Here is a 19,471-nt window from a genome sequence, read left to right as displayed (position 1 = left end):
AGCAAATAGACAAGAGGAAAGGGTGAGAAAAAGGGCCTCCCGAACACACAAATGGAGAAGGTCAGGGTGTGCCAGGCGAGCGGTTGTGAGTGGGTATTCTCAAATTCCTTTCTTTCCTAATAAAGTTCTCTCATTCTCAAAGTAAGGGCCAGTAGCTCAGAATTTACCTGGGAAAACGACTAGAATGAAGCTGGCCACGAGGGGGCAGCGTGCTGCTAATGAGCGGTGGAGCCAGGAGACCACCTTTGCTGCCGCCTCCCTTTTCTTTTTCTTCTTTTAACTGTCTGAATCAAAGATTTTTATTTATTCTTCTGCCAAACACAACTGATTTCCATCTACAATTATTTTTTAAGGTAAGAAACAGTAAGTCAACTGAACAAAGAGCTGGGGCTCTGGGCTCTGGGCTCTGGAACGTTATTACACAATGAGAAATGCAGGCCCTCAGCGTGGGGTCTGGTCAGGCTGGCCACAGCAGGGCAGGAACCTGTCTCAGTGAGCCTTCCCAAGAACACACCGCAGCACCTGACACACTGCTGGCACACCGCCTCAAAGTCAGAGTCATTCCCATAATAGGGATCTTCAATAGTAGGTTGTGTTTGTGGATCATAGCGCCCAAGTAGTTCAATTTTAGCTCTGCAGGTTTTGGGTTTTTTTTTTTCCCTAGCTCTGCAGGTTTTAACTCGATTACTTTTTCTATTCAAATCTCTCAGATTGCTCTCATCCATACATAGTATATAATCAAATGTGGCAAAATCTTCTTTGGTAATCTTCCGGGACACGTGGTTCATGGGGAATGCCATGCCTCTTCATGCCGCTCTGCCCTCAGTAGTCAGGGGTTTCCCGCCCTCATACCCGGAAGTCGCCGCACTGTCTACCCTCCAATTGTCTGAGATGTTTTGATCAGTTACAAGTTTCCTGAAAACTGCTTCTGCAATGGGTGATCGACAAATGTTACCCAGACACACAAACAGCACGGACTTGGTAGCCAGCTCTGCCACCTTCCCACGTGCCCAGGGGCCAAGAGACCACGTTGTACTGCACAGTGTCGCAGCGCATGTGGACTTTTTCTTTTGAATGAATTTGCTTCTTGGGGAAGTGACAGGGAGCACGGAGGGCATGATCAGGACCGTGATGCTTCTCTGGCCAGACTTGAGCAGAGTCCCAGAGAGAATGGGTTTCCAGGGAGGGAGGAAGATGCCATCACTCAGCCTGTAGCACCCACAGCAAGGACCTAGGGTGTCCCCAAGGACCTCTGTTCTTGAGGATATCAACCCCTCAAGAACAGAGGTCAGTGTCTTTCTGTGCCAAGGTCCTAACAGGCTGCCATGGACAAATCAGAGCCTCACTGACTCAGCACTCTGCTTCTAATGAGGCTACAGGAAAAAGAAAGCGAGAGGAGAGAGAGCAGAGCTTGTTATAATCAAGAAACAGCATGAGATCATGGCAGCGGCACTTGGCCACAGCTAGAGAAGGCCTCACACCATAGTGTGGGAAAATCGAAAATAAAGTAGACAAACCACATTGTGGGTGACAGATATGTGACATGCACCAGGTGGGGCAACCTGGGGAAGTGAGGCGATAAGCCCAACTTTACAAACAGATTGATGGGTCTCTCAGCCGGGCTCCTGGGATTCAGATATGAACAGGCAATACCCTCTACTAAAAGTTTCTCTCTGCAAAGATGGGAAAATTCAGCCATTGCTCTGTTTCTTCCTACAAGTGAAGTCCATTGCAGCCTAATGTCTCAATTTTCTAGTTCTAAGGCCTCAGGTTCAATGGCTACTCTCCCTTTAAACCCTTCATGTGTCCTAAATGTTTCAAATTGCTGCCCCCAAATGCATGTGTGTTAAAGATGGAAGCTCGCTGGGCATGGTGGCTCATGCCTATAATCCCAGTACTTTCGGAGGCCAAGGTGAGTGGATCACCTGAGGTCGGGAGTTCAAGACCACACTGGTCAACATAGTGAAACCCTGTCTCTCCTAAAAATACAAAAAATTAGTCAGGCATGGTGGCACGTGCCTGTAATCCCAGCTACTTGGGAGGCTGAAGGAGGAGAATCGCTTGAACCCGGGAGGTGGAGGTTGCAGTGAGCCAAGATGGTGCCATTGCACTCCAGCCTGGGTAACAAGAGCAAAACTTCATCTCAAAAAAAAAAAGATGGAAGCTCCAGGTCAGGGTCTGAGAGACAGTTTGACACTTGGTAGAATACATATTGTGTCTCAAGTGTTCCATGGAGCATTATTAACTCCAGACATGTTCCCGAAGAAGGGAAAATCCTTTTTATTTGAGGGGGAAACATTGGAGCCTTCCTCTGGGGAATTCATAAGCATATTAGCATATTAAAGGCTCTGATAAGCCCTGCAATGCAGAAATCTGTTTAAGTTTTATCTGTTTAATCCAATGTTTCCCTTAATTCCAGAACTTTTTCTTCATTTATAACACCTGTTAACATCTCCTGGAAAGTGTTCATGTAGTAGACTGGAAACACTAGGCAATTAATGTTACTAGATCAATCAAGAATGGAATTTGAGCCTCTTCCCCATAGGAAACAAAGTGAAAAGAGTGGATCTCATGGGGTTAGAGGAGAAGTAGACCCAGAATTCATTGGGGGTGGGTGGCTGTGGACAGGACCCGCAGAAGAGGCTTGGCTGTGAATATTTCCAAGGCCCCTTGACCCATGAGATTCTGCAGTGAAAGGTTCCAGCTTTGGCCAGCTTAACAATGTGGCGGGGCCAGAGGTCTTGAGAACATTGCCTTTTCTTCCATTGAAGTAAGTTTTCTTGTTTGGGACCATTCAAAGGACCAAAATAAAATTTACTTACCAAAAACTGCCTTTGTTTTATTAACTAGGGGTTCATTCTCACATGGCTGAAACTCCTTCAACAAATGTGATTGAGCATCGATTCTATTTTTCTGTACACTTTAGGTGACAGCAGATGACCAGAGCCCAGCCATTGAGCTCATAGTGTAATGTAAATGATATTCATCCGAAGGGTCTAAGGTGGACTAGCTGTTTGATATGGGTCTGTTTCCTTTCATGTTTCACATAGTTCTGATCAGAATGAGAGTTGGAATATTTTTGTGCTTTTGTATGTATCTGTCATAATCCTTTTCTTCTGGAAGTTTTCACTCTAAAATGAAGTCAGGGAGAGATTTTCGTAGCCTGTTGGTCTTGATCAGCCACCATACTTGTTTTAAAATGAAGATATCTTTCAACAAGAAATGACAGTAGGAAGTACTTGATGTGTTTGCGTTTGCATGTCTGTGTTTATTTCTTTATCGAAGGAGAAAAGGAGGCAGAATTAGAACACAGTGATTGGCAGAGGTATATAGACTTATCATTTCTTTTTCAATGTAAAATATTCTGATTGGGTGCCTTTAGTCCAGAGAAAGAAGGATCACAAAGCAGCAGCTTCATGCAGAGCTGGAAAAGAATCAGACGCTCATACAAATGCCCATTCACTGGGCAAGTTAGGCTCAGACATCTAATGGGAAGGTGGGGAGAGAGAACTGAATGCAGGAGAAGGACAAGATTTCTGGCATCTGCCTTCTCTCCACCACCCGGATTGCTTGCAGAGCTGCTGACTTAAGCCCTGGATCACGCTGGCATGCAACAGTCCACTTCATTCGCAGCATTCCTTGAATGAAGAACAACAAGGACTCATGGCCTGTCCCTTAGAAGTCTCTGCTGGTGGGCTGGGTGCTAAGGCCATGTTCTTAAAATCCACTGGCCTGGAATAACATGCTAGGATTCAAAAAAGAGACACAGAAGAAAACAGTAAATACTATATATATTAATATCAGATTTTGTTAAAATAGAAATACTGTCTTTTCTCCTGTGTGTCGTACTCAATTTATTAATAAATGCATGAAAGAAAACAAACTACTTAGTGTGTTAAAGTTAGAATAAATGAAAATTAGATGGGGCATGGAAAGGTGAGTGGCCACCCTTCTGAATTGTCCATTGGAATTTAGCTGACTCCTGAGCAGAGAAGAGCTTGGCTATTTTCCAAAGGTTTCCCGCTCAAGCTGGGTTTCGGTGACCTTTAGCAAGTTAAGTAAGCTCTGCGCCCCTCAGTTTCTTACTCCGTAAAATGGGCATAGTCACCTCTACATCATTGGCTTTTTGGGAGATGTGGAATAACATACATAGAGAATCTAGCGCATGTCTGGGCGCATAGTATATACTCAGCTACGCATTCTCCCTCCTGCCTTGGTAAAGAAGCAGCTCGCTCATCTTCAAATCCTGGGTTCAGTAAGGAACCAATATGTTAGGGAACTCAAAATGTTCTCAGAATCTCTCAAACACAAAAAGATGGGTCTGGCCCATCTCAAAGGTGGGGCACTGAGAAGGGTGGGGTTGCTCTTTTGTAAGGTTTCTACATTGATTCAACCAGTCTCTCTCTCCCTCTCATTGACTGGCCTGCTCACTCCCTACAGTTCAGGAGGGGACGGCTCCCTGGAGAATGTGACCACCTTACCTAGTAAGTAGCCAACAGGGGCTTGAATCTGCCTACCGTTCCATCCATCTGGCCCCTCGGATTCCTGAGAGTACCTCCCAGCTAAGGCACAAATGGCATTCCCTTATGGCCCACCATTTAAATAGGAGACAGGAGGCAATGAACAAGCAGCCAAAGTGGGTAGAATAAACACCAGATTTAGAGCCTGAAGATCTGGTTCAATCCCTGGCTCTCCAAAGATGTACTATCAGGTGACCTAGGGCAACTTATCCAATATTCTTAGCCTCAGGTTTCACCAACAGGCCCAGGAGGTGCTGAGATAAAGTAGGTAGTGACCCTTCAATGCACTGTGAATTGTATTTTAAAATGTATGTTTTTTAAGTGAGAAGCTCTTGCCACCCTGGCCCACCTAGTCATCAGGTCATTAGGTCATTTCAACTTAGGGAGGCCCCAGCTTATGTCCGGGACACACACTGCCTCCCTTCCTCTCCCCAGGAAGCATGAGGATGATAACGCAGCCCACTTTGGGGACCTAGGTCCCACGGGACCAGAAAAGCTATCCTGGCTTTCTGTTCTGAGCTGTCTCCTGTTCACTCTCTCCTCTTCCAGATATCCTTCGGGAGTTTAACAGAAACCTCACAGGCTACGCCATGGGCACCGGTGATGCCAATGATAAGAATGCATTCCTCAATCAAGCTGTTCCTGGAGCAAAGGCTGAGTATGACATTTGGGGAGGGAGGGAGCCTGCAGTGTAGGGAGTGGAATGCACATAGTACCCTTGAAGATCATAGCACTGACCTGTATGTGCAAAGGGGACACTTGCAAGGCTCAGGCCACCCTCTTCCCTACTGCCCCTGTGACGAAGGTCGTAACAGGATAGAGAGCCTGTGGCCTTGGAGAGATGTGATGCCCCCATGGGTGCAGCTCCTGGCCTTGCCTTCATGTGCAGCATGTTCTAATGATTGGACAAATCTACTAACCTTATCCAGTGTTTAAAACTCACCAAGGCACACAATGCTGGAGAGATCCGCTCTCCTCAGAACTTCACAAGTGGCAACTCCCCAGAAAGCTCAGAGAGGGCCAACCAAATGGATGGGGCAAGCCTTCTGGCCCTAGAGGCATCTGGAGCAACGAGTGATGTCCTTTCCCTACCCCTATTACAGAACTAACAAGAAATGGAATGGAGAAGCCCAGAGGCAGCCAAAGAAGAGCAGCTGCCCAGCCTCCTGGGGGGGGGTCTCCAAAGGGGCTCTGGAGGCCCCAGCAGGCTAGGTCTTCTTCTTCTATGCAGCTCCTGGCTCAGCCATCTGAGCCTCTGTCACATGTCATCTTCTTGCTCAGGCCTACACTTTCTGGTTGAAGGGTGTGGCCCCCAGACCCACTCACTCAGCCTGGAAAGATTCTTGGTAATAGAAACAGCTGGGGACAGATGGTCCCACTACCATGTCCTGGGAGGTCACCTTGCTGTGGAGCCATCCCACCCAGGTCTATAACAAGGCCCTGAACAAGTGGAAGTGGGGAGCTCAGGTGCCTGAAATCTATTCCTTCCAGAAATTATAATTTTTTTTTGAGACAGAATCTCATTCCATCACCCAGGCTGGAATACAGTGGCACAGTCTCTGCTCACTGTAAACTCCGCCTCCCAGGTTCAAGTGATTCTCCATCTTCAGCCTCCCAAGTAGCTGGGATTACAGGCTCCTACCATCACGCCTGGCTAATTTTTGTATTTTTAATAGAGACAGGGTTTCACCATGTTCGCTAGGCGGGTCTCAAACTCCTGACCTCAAATGATCCTCCCACCCAGCCTCTGAAAGTACTCGGATTACAGGTGTGAGCCACTGCACCCGGCCAATTTTTTTTTAAGTTGGGGTTTCACTCTGTTACCTAGGCTGGAGTACCATGGCATGGTCTCAGTTCACTGTAACCTTCACCTCTCAGGCTCAAGCAATCCTCCCACCTTAGCCTCCCTAGTAGCTGAGACTACAGGCATATACCACCATATCTGGCTAAGCGTTCTGTATTTTTTGTAGAGATGGGTTTTATCATGTTACCAGGGTGGTCTCAACCTCCTGGACTCAAGCAATCCACCCACCTCAGCTTCCTAAAGTGCTGGGATTACAGGTGTGAGCCACCAGGCTTGTCACCTTCAGTAAATTACAACCCAGGCATGTGGAGAGCACATGTAACTCCCCACCTCTTTCTGAAAGAAGCATTTAGATAAGTTTACAAAAGAAAAAATGACATACATGTAAGAGAGAAAAATCCCAGCTATTGGAGGAAACAAAGAAGCAACTGTGTCAATATGAACATTTTTACAGTTATTAAGTCAGAGCATCAAACTCAGCTTCCTAGCAGCCAGAGTGAAAAGAGGAAGCATGATAAAACTTTCATGGGTCCAATTTTAGGATCTAAACTAGTCTTCCAGAAGAGATGAATGCTTTCTTAGCGTGGAATCCTAAAAGCCCTTTTGCATGTGGAATCTCAGAAAGGAGATCCCGAGCAACAGATGTAATCGGCAGTACCTTTGACTACAGCTGCAGGACACACACATTATTGGCTTCTCAAACGGTTGTCTGTTGTACTAACTTTCCAGAAGATGCAAGTAGCTCCTGGTCTCTGAGCCTCAGGATCTCCACCAGCTCATGCAGTGAGGATGATACTGTCGAAGCTTCTAGTTCAGGCCCTCTAGGAGGAAAACTGTGGTCACTGTTCCTCAACAGACAGATGGGTTTTCTCTCTTTCTCAGGGATCTTATGAGCCAAGTCCAAGCTCTGATGCAGAAGATGAAAGAAGACTATGTGAGTCAGATTCACGGTTATTCCTATACATGAATTTTCTAACCCAAATGCAGTGGTCTGCCATGAAAAGCAGTGAGCCCCATGTTCTTAGAGGCATTGAAGCAGTGGTGGGACAGCCCCCGACAGAGGTTCTATGGAGGAGATCGTGTCAATGGGGAGAGGTGTGTTGCTGGGTACAGTGACACTGCAAATCCTTCCTGTTGCTAAGATTCTGTGGTCTAGAAATAATCCTCTGAAATCCCTTCAGTTCAGAGATGCTGATTGCATTATTTCAAGTGGGCAAGGATGTTTTAGAGGGTTGAATGGGTTTCCTAAGGCAGGGATATTTTCATTTCCTTGTTGGAAATTATCAAGCCTTTTCCTCCCTCCATATAGAGAGTAAATTTCCATGAAGACTGGAAGGTCATCACAGTGCTGATCGGAGGCAGCGATTTATGTGACTACTGCACAGATTCGGTAACAGGGGCTGGGTCCAGGCTGACTTCTTATCCCTGACCTTGCCAGGTGCATGTTGGAGATCTTCTCTGAGAATAGTTCCTAAAACCAATCCTAGGATTATCCAGCTACACCCATGTCAGCACATATACACATCCCCTCTCTCCCTCTCTCTCTCCCGCACTCTCTCTCTCTCTCTCTCTCTCTCACACACACACACACACACACACACACACACACACACTTACCCCACCACCCTCCAGGTTCTTGGCACCAACCATCTCCATGTCCCAGGTGGTGAAGTAGCAGGTGGCAAATATATGGTATTTCTACTCCTCTCTCTTATAACTCCTGAGAATTCAGAAAGAGGAAACTGTAGACCCTAAGCAGTTGGAAGGAGGAATCTACTTTCTGCTCCTGAACCAAAGCTCTGGCTGAAGGTTCCAGTCTTCCCATCTTTGACAAAAACAAGTAGTCAATTGTTCAACTCAGATTTTGAAATGGCCACAGCTGGAGGCCAGAGGGCAACATGTCCTTAGGGCTGGAGCCAGAAGGGAAGTTTAGAACTGTCCCACCATCCTCCCACCCTAACCAACTCCTCCTCTCTCTCCTTCCTATATCTTTCTAGAACCTGTATTCTGCAGCCAATTTTGTTGACCATCTCCGCAATGCCTTGGACATCCTGCATAGAGAGGTGGGTGGGGGGTTCCCACAAGCTGGTGACAGCTCAAGCAGGGTGAGGGTGAAGGGGGAGGGGGGAGAGAATGGGAGAAGAACCCCCTCCTCTCAAGAAGACTGTGAAGGGCAAGGGCTCCTTCCCTTCTCAGAGGTTGGGGTCTAACGCCAAGGAAATCTTATTTTATGTGGAATCAGCCCAGAAGGGTCTCAGGTCTGCAGAAAGGAAGGCTAATGTTGCCCCACCACTACCTGGGACATTCTTTGGTGGAATTGTCTAATGTCTCCCCACTAATATATGGGACTTTTTTAGTGGTAGCAGCCAGATGGCCACCAGGCTGGGCCCTGCGTTCTGATCCACAGGGCGTGTCTAGAGCAAGCCCCTGTCTGGTCCTCCACCCAGAAGCACATTCCCCTCCACCACCACCATCCCTGGCAAGGACAAACTGTCCTGACTGCCTAAGACAGGGCACTCTGACCACCAGATGCTCCCCTGGGGGGCTGAGTCCTCGTGCCCACTCAGCAGAGTTAGGCCAGGTTGGGCTGGAGGGAACAGGTCACCTATCTCACTGAAGGTAAGGCTAATGTATCTGAGCTCACTACATGATGGTCGATCTCTTAACCCACTCCAGGAGGTATTATTCCTGCTGCAGCCCCTTTGGGTGGCACCAGTGGAGTTGCGTGAGGTATGGCCTGTCAGGCCCTATGAGGTAGCCCTGTATAGTTCTCCCCAGAACTCAACTCCAGAAAGATCAAGCTGGATTGCTAAAGGGCCTCATTCCTCAGGACCCTGAAACAGCCCCAAGAAGCAGCCCCCAGACCCCCACTCTCATTCACAGCTTTTCTCTTAGGTGCCCAGAGCCCTAGTCAACCTCGTGGACTTCCTGAACCCCAGTGTCATGTGGCAGGTGTTCCTGAAAAACCCAGACAAGTGCCCAGTGCAGCGGGCCAGGTAGGCAGGTCCTGGCTGTCCCCAGGCTGGAGACGCCCTCACCTCCTGGTCTGGCCCATGTGCAGCAGTGATGCCTCAGGGTCTTTGTGAATTTCTCTGTCCATGTATCCAAGTCTGCAAAGGAGGACTTGGACCAGAACGATCCCCCTCTGGGAGGCTGGAGCCATGACTCCCCTGCTACCCAACCTCAGGTGCCCAGCAGGAACGTCTTTGATACCAGGGAGCCACAGAGGGGAGAGATCAAAGTTGGGACAGAGGCTGATAGAGAGACCAGCTAGCCCAGGCTGTGAACATGGGCAGTGGTGGTTAGGAATGTAGACCTGTGTGGTCAAACTATAACAGAAAGCAAGGAAAAGGTATGGACAACTCAGTTACCTTTGGAGGAAGAAGAGAATTAGAAAGGACACAGGGAACTTTAAATTAGGGGAATGTCTGGGTGTGTGTTTTATCATTCTTTGTATCTTATGCATCTATTTACTTAGCAAATCTTACAGAACCTCCTGTGTGCCAGGCATTGTTCCAAGTGCTTTAGAAACCTCTCTTTTAAGCTGGGCGTGGTGGCTCATGCCTATAATCCCAGCATTTTGGGAGGCCAAGATGGGCAGATCACCTGAGGTCAGGAGTTCAAGACCAGCCTGGCCAACATGGTGAAACCTTGTCTCTACTAAAAATACAAAAATTAGCTGGGCATGGTGGTACATGCCTGTAATCCTAGCTACTTGGGAGGCAGAGGCAGGAGAATCGCTTGAACCTGGAAGGCAGAGGTTGCAGTGAGCTGAGACCGCACCATTGCATTCCAGCCTGGGCGGCAGAGTGAAACTGTCTCAAAAAAAAAAAAAAAGGAAGTATCTCTTTTAACATTAAGTATATTTTATGGGTGTGAAATAATTCATAATAAAACCAAAGGGGACACAGTAGGGCACTCATGTGAATGAAGGAGAGGTCTGAGGGCATGAGCATCAGAGGCCCCAAAATACCAGCTCCAATACCAGAGGATGCATTTTCTTTTTAATTAAACACTAAATTTTCGCCCAAATTCATTTGCTCAGCTGAATCATCGGTTGAAGCCCCAGCACCTGCAGCCCAATGCTTGTGCTCTGCTCATATGAGAGGGTACTGATTCCCACACGGGCTCTCTCCCCTGGGCCTTCTTCAGTGTGCGTGTCATGCCTGAAGCCTGCCCCTGAGCACGTGCACCAGAGCCCTGAGGCTTGAGTGCTCCTAAACCAGGTGGGAGGGAGCCTCTCCACCCCTCCCCTGCACCCGGGCAATCAGAACCAGCCCCTGATGGAAGCCTGGGCTCTGGGGCCTCCTGCCTTCCCCTCTTTGTGCAGTGTTTTGTGTAACTGTGTTCTGACCCTGCGGGAGAACTCCCAAGAGCTGACCAGGCTGGAGGCCTTCACCCGAGCCTACCAGGTAAGACAGAGAAGGGCACCATCCTGTGTCCTCTCTCCCATGCGCACTCTGACACACACCCCAGAACCCCAGACCCCCCAGCAGAGAGGCACACAGGGAAGGAAGAGATGGTCAGGGCTTGCGGGGACACAGGGAGCGCCCTGGGTCCCTTTCTCTGTCTCACGTGACTATGGTGTCTCAGGCTCCCTGGTTGGAATCATCCCAGTAGGATCCAGGTGAAAAAGCCCGCATGGCCCAGCCACCCTTAAGGGCTTTACCCCAACTCCTGGCCATAGCCCTGGATGCCCCATGAGACCACCTTTCCCTTTCCGACGCTCCCACTCCAAAGGCAGGTTTGAAGCCTCTGGAGGTTCTTCCCAGGTTTTTATCCCTTTTGGGACTTCCTGCCTAGCCCTTCAGAGATAGCAGTCCACTTACAACCAAAACAAAAAGGTGACCTAACCTGTTTCCAAATTCTCTGGAAAGGGACTTGCCATCAGGGGCATTTGTGTTCTCAAGGGACCGGCTGAGTCAGCCTTTCCATCCAGAGAGATGGGCTGCCCGCCACCCCTGCTCTTGCCTCACTGGGCACTGGGCCCACCCAGAGCCTGTGCTGAAGAGCCTGTGTGTGTGTGTCCCCAGAGCAGCATGCGCGAGCTGGTGGAGTCAGGCCGCTATGACACGCGGGAGGACTTCTCCGTGGTGCTGCAGCCCTTCTTCCGCAACATCCAGCTTCCTGTCCTGGCGGTATGTCCCCTGCCCTCACCCATGGCACTCTTTTAGAGGAGGAAATTCAAGGCAGAAATGCCAGGTGCTTTCATGAGCATGTGTAGAAAATGGGAAAGACACAGGTCTCCAGAGGCCATGCCGGCAGGTGCAGGCTCCCTGAACGCCTAAGTGGCATCCTTATGTACAAGCCTCCTGTGACTCCTGTAACGGCCTCCGTTGTGCTGAGCACCTGCTAGTGCTAGGCACTGTGCTTCCCACAGATAAAATTGCCACCTCTGCCTTTGGAGATGAGCTCAATCATCCGCATGGAACAGAGGTGCAGAGATGTGAAGCGTCCTTCCTAAGATACTTAGGAAATAAGGGGCAGGGAGGCTGACATGAACACGGTCAGATGCAGATGATTAGCCTGCTGCCATGCACGTGGTCTCTTTTGTGTGCAACACTGCAGTTCTAAGGGAGCGTTCTGGGGATTCTCTGTTTCCACTGGGGCAGAAGAGATCTGTGACTGGGCCAGGTGAGGACTGAGGTCTGTTTCCCTTGGCCACCATCCCAACAGCCTCACCTAACAGGAGGGAAACTGGAAGGAGAGCAGCTCTATGCACCCCCAGCACCTCTAGACGAAGAGGCTGGAGTCAGGGCACCCAGCTAAATAGGCCTTCCCCCAAGGCTTTGTTCCCTTATCCCCACCAAGACCACCAGGACCAGCAGACCAAAAGCTGGGAAGTAGCTTTTCCCAGCTGGCTGGCCAAGACTCCCTGGAACCAGGATCCTTCATCACAGCATGGCCTCGGGCATTATATGAATGTGACTAAAAATAAATATGACACTTTTCTAATCAAGTAAGGGGCAATTGTAGGGTCGAAAAGGAAGCTGGGGGTTGGGGTCACCCAAAACTATTCTTTGTGGGATTGCTCTGACCTCTCTCTTAAGGTGAGTGGGCACTGTAGGGGCCAGTGACCTGGAGCACTCCCAGAGGAAGAAGGTGTTGAGTGGGCAGTGCAGGGGCCAGGCCTGCTGGCAGTGGCTCCCTCTGAACCCACAGGATCTTGAGGGGGTATCTTGGTCTCTTTCAGGATGGGCTCCCGGACATGTCCTTCTTTGCCCCAGACTGCATCCACCCAAGTCAGAAATTCCACTCCCAGCTCTCCAGAGCCCTTTGGGCCAATATGGTAAAATAAGTGGGGTGTCTCTTGTTCCCTGGGGTTCTAGTCTAGGGCAGAGCACTAGCCCCTATGGAATGGAGCCTGCAAGTGAGGCTGAGGGGGCGTGGCTGGCACATCTGTAGATGTCCGTGCAGTTGGGAAGGTGAAGTTCAACTGCACCCTCTCCTCAGAGCTTTAAACTCCAAGGAAGGACCTCTCCACAGAAATGCAAGGCAAAAACCCACATTCATTCAACTCTCCCTGTGTGCCAGCCATCATGTTAGGCAGGTTAAGCCATGTTATCTCATTTAAGCCTTTCCACATCCCTGCTAGAAAAGCATTATGAGTTTCCAAGGAAGATACTCCCAGAGAAGCTAAGCAACTGGCCCAAAACCCCACGGCTGGCAACTGGCAGAGCCAGAAGCGAGAGCCAAGCCCCCTGAAAGCAAGTTCTGAGCTTTCCCCACCACAGGATGCTGCCAGGGAATGTTCACTTCCGTGGAAACAAATTACTACACCCGTGTTTCTCTTTTCTTCCCTAATCAGCTTGAACCACTTGGAAGCAAAACAGAGACCCTGGACCTGAGAACGGAGATCCCCATCACCTGCCCCACTCAGGTAAGAGGGGAGGACCTGCCTGGCTCCCCGCCACAAACCAGGGCACACAGCTCACCCTACCCACTTCATCCTCCACCATGGCTTCCTCGGTGCCCATCTTGCCCCTTTACCAAGGCCTAGGAGATCTGGAGGATATAGAGGAGTCTGTGAGAATGAACAGGAGACGGGAGAGGGGAGACGAGAGTGCGGCTGCCTTTGGGAATGGGAGAGGCAGGGAGAGGAGGCCTGGGAGAGGATCCCGTGAGAAAAGCAGGCTCTTGAGAGAGGCAATGGGGATGCCAGGAAAATGGCAGGAAGGCTTATTCTAGCTGTGGTGTCTGGGGCAGATGAAAAAGTCTGACTGCAGGTTAGAGGCCCAGGAGCAGGAGGCTCAGGAGCTGTGGTTGGAGACAGGAGAGCCTGGACAGGGAGATTCCACAAGGAGTGCATCACAGAGGAGAGCAGCAAAGGGCAGAGCCCAGAGCTGGATGGAGGAGGGACGAGGATGGGCCTGCAAGGACCCAGCAGCTCCAGACTCCTTTTAAGGAGGAATCTGTAAGTGGTTGTTAAGCTTGACTTCAGGCCTGGGGTGGGGCAGGTTCTCGGCCACATTGTCTCCAGCTCCTGTTTCTAGGCCCTGTCTTATGGCTTTTTAACCAAATAAGGCCAAGGCCGGAGAGCCTTCAGCAGCAGTAAAAGCAGAAGGCCCGACCCAATCTGGGAGGCTGTTTCCCTCCTAGGTTGGCCACACCACCCTCTCCCACCCTCCCTGATGGGGAATGGACCTGCAGCCCCCTGCAGGTCTGCAGGGAATTCTGAGAGAGCGGGCACCCCTGTTCACATCCATGCTCTCTGTCTGCTGCCTGCCCTACCCCAGTCTTGGGCTCAGGCTCAGTCTGTGTGTCACCAGCCCCATCAGGAGGACAAGACTGGCAGGCGGAAGGGATGAGAAATGGAGATGGTCGTAGCAGAGGGCTCAATTGCTGGGTCTTGTGCTTGGAGCTAAGGAGATTGTCAGATTCTGCAACAACTTCTACAACACGGATGCCTCCAGCACAGATGGTCAGATGCTGGGCAAAGGGCTGCAGCAAAACCCTGGAGGCCCCTACTGTGCCAGGTGTAAACTCTTTACCTGCTTTCATAAGGATGTCCAGGGGGTTCGAGGGGAGAAGCCAGGGAACTTGGATAATGGGAGCATTTGGGGACTCAAATACCCACAGTAAGCCATACTGTAGGTATTTCAGTATTTTAACAGCTCATATAGCCATACCGAACATCAGTCATGGAAGACCCTTTCCAAACTGTCCATTCCCCTTCTATTACATAACAAAAGCAGCCATCGTTTGCAATTTCTTTCAACGAACATGTATTGAGTACTGAGTTGGAGCCTAGGCACTGGGTCAGGGAGAGGCCTGTCACTACGGGCTTCAAGGCAACCTCTTCCAGGCTCTGCCCCAGATCAGGCAGAGACCCCCAAAAAGGACGCTGCTCCACCCAGCAGCATCTTAAGCCATAGTGGGCTCAGTGCCTCCCTTCTAGACAGAGCCCGATTGAGTCACTGCATGTGCAGAGGTGAGCAGATCCAGCCTTGTGGAACCAGTAGAAGCCCAGCCTGGGTGAGGCTGTTGCTAAGCAACCCTGGAGCCCATTCTGAAAGGGTCCATCTGTTGGCCAGCCCAACTTCACTGTGTTCTGAGCATTCTGCATTCCCCAGGTCCCATCTGCTCCCTCCCATGTGCCTTAGAGCGATAATAAAAGTCCACCAGTATCTCAGTGTGAGCTGACAGGGGCCAGGCAGCACATATTTTTGTCCTAGATGTGTCTAAACATAGACGCAACAGGCGACAGGCAGAACGCAGTGGGGGGCGGGAGGCAGGAGGCCGAGATGCTTGTGAGCATGAGCTTTCCTGGCCTCCTCCCTTCTCCCATCCTCAGTCTAACTGCTCAGACTTCTGCGTGCCAGGAAGGGTGACTTCACAGCACTCCACGGATTTCTGTGGTACTTTCCAGTTGGACAAATTCTTTCACAGCCATTCTGTGGACTGAGCCTATACCCTTCCTGCCTTCATGGGCTCTCTGCCCACTCCTTTCCTAACCCTAGGGCAGCTGGCTGAACGCCTGGTCCTTTTTGCAGCTTTCGTTCTTCTTGGCCTCTCTGAAGTACTTGTCAAAGGCCACTACCTCCCCCTTGCAGCCCACTCCTTCCTGGGTTTGTGGACGCTAAATTACCTTGATTTTTCTGGTCTTCTGGTAGCTGCCTTTAATGCCCTCCTCCTCCCTTTTCTCAGCCTTGAAAATGGAGACATTCTTCAATTTTCATGTCTCCGTTCTATTTTCTTTCCTTTTTTACTCTCTTTTTGAAACAGGATCTTGCTCTGTCTCCCAGGCTGGAAGTGCAGTGGTGCAATCATAGCTCACTGCAGCCTTGAAGCCCTAGGCTCAAGCCATCTTCCCACTTCAGCCTCCCGAGTAGCTGGGACTACAGGCATGTATCACCATACCCAACTAATTTGGGGGTTGTTGTTGTTGTTTTAGTGTAGAGGTGGGGTCTTGCCATGTTGCCCAGGCTGGTTTTGAACTCTGGACTCAGGTGATCCAGCAGCCTCGGCCTTCTAGAGTGCTGGGATTACAGGTATGGGCCACTGTGCCTGGCCTCTGCTTTCTTTTCTGTGTCTCCACATCCTCTCACTCAGATTTATCCATTTCCAGGATTTCCCATGAAATGTCTGAGTGCCGGATTCCTCGGTCTCTCAGGCTGTGTCTTCATTTCTTCTTTCCCAAACTCCAATCCTATATTTCTGACCTTTAAAATACGTTTCCCCTGGAATGCTCTATAGGGTACAAGGTTACCCAAAAGGCAGATTAATGTATGATCAAGCAGGAGGGGGGCTGAAATAAGTTCATGTATCACACCCAATCTTTTCTCATGAGAAAAAGCAGGAGTTTGATAAATTCCTTTAAACATCATTTGTGGTTTACCAGTATTTCTATACTGAATTACATATAAGGGGCATTGCTATCTTTTTTTTTTCTTTTTTTTTTTTTGAGACGGAGTTTTGCTCTTGTTACCCAGGCTGGAGTGCAACGGCGCGATCTCAGTTCACTGCAACCTCCACCTCCTGGGTTCAGGCAATTCTCCTGCCTCAGCGTCCTGAGTAGCTGGGATTACAGGCACACACCACTATGCCCAGCTAATTTTTTGTATTTTTAGTAGAGATGGGGTTTCACCATGTTGACCAGATGGTCTCGATCTCTTGACATAGTGATCCACCCGCCTCGGCCTCCCAAAGTGCTGGGATTACAGGCCTGAGCCACCACGCCCGGCCCTATTGCTATTTTTTTGATGCTCAGAGCTTCTAAATCTAATCCTGCCATGATTCCACTGCCATCTCAAACTTAAAATTCATTCAAAAAATAATTTTCTGAGCAAGGAATGTCTAGATAGGAACGAATTTTTTGTCTTCCCAAACTCTCTGCTCCCTAGTTCTTTGTTTCTGTCAATGTTATTGGGATTTTCAAGCTCTATAGGCATGAAATGTCAGGGACCTTATCTAATAGGATTCTTCCTAGTGCCCCAGAATCTAACAGGATTCTTCCCACCTTCCCATTCCCACTGCTACTGCAGGGGCTCAGATCCTCATCACTTGGTGCATTAAAGGCGAACTGGTTCCACCTCCCCACCATGAAACAATAGACTTACATAGCCTTAGGTTCTCAGTGGGGAGGGCCTTAATCTTCTGTGGGTGCAATCTCTCATAGAATAATGGAATTCTACCACATCCCTCCCAAGCCTCTGATTAAATGTTCACTTTATTTTTTTTAAGTGCCTGGATACATGTAGAGAATGTGCAGGTTTGTTACATAGGTATTCATGTGCTGTGGTGGTTTGCTGCACCTATCGACCCATCATCTAGATTTTAAGCCTTGCATGTGTTAGGTATTTGTCCTAATGTTCTCCTTCCCCAAATGTTCACACTTTCTTAAGGTGAGCTTTCAAACCACCTGAAATCAGTATAAGTAAAGAACCAGCACTTTTTTTTTTAATAGTGATGGGGTCTCACTCTACTGCCCAGGCTGGTCTCAAATTCCTGAGCTTAAGCAATCCTCCCACGTTAGCCTCCCAAAGTGCTGGGATCATAGGTGTGAACCACCACACGCAGCCAAAACTAGCACTTTTTGAATGGAATAGGATAGAAAAGCTCCTAGGACATCCCATGGAACACCATTCTATCCTCCTGCCTCTGACGGCCACCACTCAGCCAAGAGTCTTCTCAGTTCCAACCACTCATTGCACACACGGCTGCCAACACCTGCCTCACATGCGTATTTCTCCTTGGACTGTGGCCCCTTGCAAGGTGGTGACTGTACATCTGGTTTGATCCAACCAGACAGAAGAAAAGAAAATCACCCCTCCTTCCCCATGGAATGTTACACCTAGTAATGCAGCCAGGATGTTAATGGCCTTGTCCCATGGCCACTGACTCAAGTTGCTGACTCACATCGGGCAGCTCTCTGGGCTTTGCCTCCCCCGCCACCCACCCCCCTGACCCACTCCCCCCAGGCCCAGGCGGCCCACACCATCTTTGCACGGCTGGAACTACTAGACTCGTTCCTCGTGCTGCCATTCAGTAGGCCCTCCCTTCTACGGGGGCTCCAAACCCAGCCTTCAAGAGCCAGTCAGGCTCAATCCACCCCTTTCTCTCACGTCATCTGCTTGACTCCGGGCTTTAAACCACTCGGACTCATGCGTGCACCAAATGGTCAATGGTCAATAAACCCAGCTAAAAACAAACACGCCCAATAAAACCCAATAATAAAAACAAGACCAATAAAACGTAGTAAAAGCCCATTAGACAAGAGCATAGGAGTTGGGGGGAAAAAGAAAAGGAATTAAACAACGAAACAAGCCCTGGGGCCCCACGGCTGCCTGTCTGCCACCACCCTGGGCTGTTACTGTACCTGCCCTGGCCTCAGTCCACACCACATTCTAATGTCTCCTTGACCTCTGGCCCTTCAGCTCTGTCTCCCTTTCCCCAGTCTGTAGAGCTTATGATCAAATAGATTCAGTGAAATACATTCTCCAGTTGCACTCACAGCACTTCCAAAAAGGTCAGGATTGTCTTTGCCTTAGTGCCTCCCACGCTGGTCACGGTAGGACCGGCTCCAGGCCCTGGACCCTAAGCCCAGTATGGGCTCCTTTGAAGTGCAGGGAAAATACCACTCATCTTGTCTCTGAGGACCCTCCATCTCCAAATCTTGCCGCAGTTCCTCAGCAGGTGCTGCACTTAGTGGCCACGCCGTTCTCTGATGCGTCACTGCCTCAGCTTCTCAACTCTGTCTCCCCACCTGAGCCGGTTGTGGGTCTCTTTCTCTCCTCCCCTCATCCTGGCACCTAGAAACACTCTCTAACTCTTGAGCTGCTCAAGCAGCATGGGTCAGTTATTTATAGAATGCTCCCAGATCGCCTTCCTCTGTTGGTGAATGTTCCGGGAATGCTTACTGTGAACTCGAGACAAGCCCAAGTAACTACGCGGCACTGCAACCATAAGCCCTCTTCCGTCTCACACTGTTGTAGCCGGTCCAGGGCTCACTTCTCCCCCTTGGCCCTGAGCGCCTCTCCTTAAAAGGATGTCAGTTACCAGCCCATGTTTCAGACAGGAATGCTGAGACCAGAGGAAGGGGAAGACTTGCCAGGTGCCTCCGGGAGCCAGGATTTGAGCTGGGGGCTGAGAGCTTTTTGTGCGGGTGGACTCTGTCCTCCCAGTCGCTGCTGAGTCCCTCTCTTCTTTTCCCACATCTGACCAACAGGGTCTTTGTTGGCCTGACCTCCAGTGTGAGGAGTGGAACCAGGCGAGAGGCCTGTCCAGGCAGCTTTGGGCCCAGTTCTACACTCACTGCTTGCTCCCTAACCTGGAACCAGGCCCTTCCTCACTCTGGGGCATTTGGGGGTTGCAAAGTCAGTTATCTACAATGCCAGGCAAGAACATGGTTGTGTGCACGTGGTCAGGGATGAGACGAGATCACTTTCCCAACATTCTGGTTTTCCCTTTCTTTTTTCTGAAATGCAGTCGTGCTCTGTTGCGATCTCCAGAGTGCACTGGCAAGCTCTCAGCTTACGGCAACCCCTGCCTCCCAGGTCCAAGCAATTCTCGTGCCTCAGCCTCCCAAGTAGCTGGGATTACAGGCATGTGGCACCACACCTGGCTAATTTGTTTTGTATTTTTATTAGAGACAGGGTTTCACCAGGTTGTCTAGGCTGGTCTCAAACTCCTGGCCTCATGTGATCAA

General features: G+C 49.7%; 1 protein-coding gene, 1 long non-coding RNA gene and 1 pseudogene across 6 annotated transcripts in view; 1 reads left to right on the top strand and 2 right to left on the bottom strand.

The window, feature by feature from the left end:
- Positions 1 to 19,471, top strand: part of PLB1 (phospholipase B1) — a 154,025-nt gene that overhangs the window by 101,742 nt on the left and 32,812 nt on the right. For all 5 annotated transcript variants that reach the window (XM_054245111.2, XM_054245110.2, XM_078349616.1 and 2 more), the window contains 10 exons: positions 4,441 to 4,484; positions 5,070 to 5,178; positions 7,207 to 7,258; positions 7,634 to 7,714; positions 8,322 to 8,387; positions 9,220 to 9,320; positions 10,655 to 10,736; positions 11,358 to 11,462; positions 12,518 to 12,613; positions 13,133 to 13,204. In XM_054245111.2, coding sequence (XP_054101086.1) covers positions 4,441 to 4,484; positions 5,070 to 5,178; positions 7,207 to 7,258; positions 7,634 to 7,714; positions 8,322 to 8,387; positions 9,220 to 9,320; positions 10,655 to 10,736; positions 11,358 to 11,462; positions 12,518 to 12,613; positions 13,133 to 13,204 — 808 coding nt within the window. The remainder of the gene's footprint in view (positions 1 to 4,440; positions 4,485 to 5,069; positions 5,179 to 7,206; positions 7,259 to 7,633; positions 7,715 to 8,321; positions 8,388 to 9,219; positions 9,321 to 10,654; positions 10,737 to 11,357; positions 11,463 to 12,517; positions 12,614 to 13,132; positions 13,205 to 19,471) is intronic.
- LOC144579330 (low molecular weight phosphotyrosine protein phosphatase pseudogene) lies at positions 221 to 1,249 on the bottom strand (annotated as a pseudogene).
- LOC118147366 (uncharacterized) lies at positions 3,248 to 18,602 on the bottom strand. Its single transcript, XR_013526708.1, has 3 exons — positions 18,278 to 18,602; positions 6,983 to 7,231; positions 3,248 to 3,745 (listed from the first exon to the last, which is right to left on the bottom strand). It is a non-coding gene; the product is annotated as an uncharacterized LOC118147366 (long non-coding RNA).

This window comes from Callithrix jacchus, chromosome 14 (genome assembly GCF_049354715.1).
Source record: "Callithrix jacchus isolate 240 chromosome 14, calJac240_pri, whole genome shotgun sequence".
NCBI lineage: Eukaryota > Metazoa > Chordata > Mammalia > Primates > Cebidae > Callithrix > Callithrix jacchus.
Note: the sequence above shows the minus strand (reverse complement) of the source record. Positions and strands in the feature narration are given on the sequence as shown.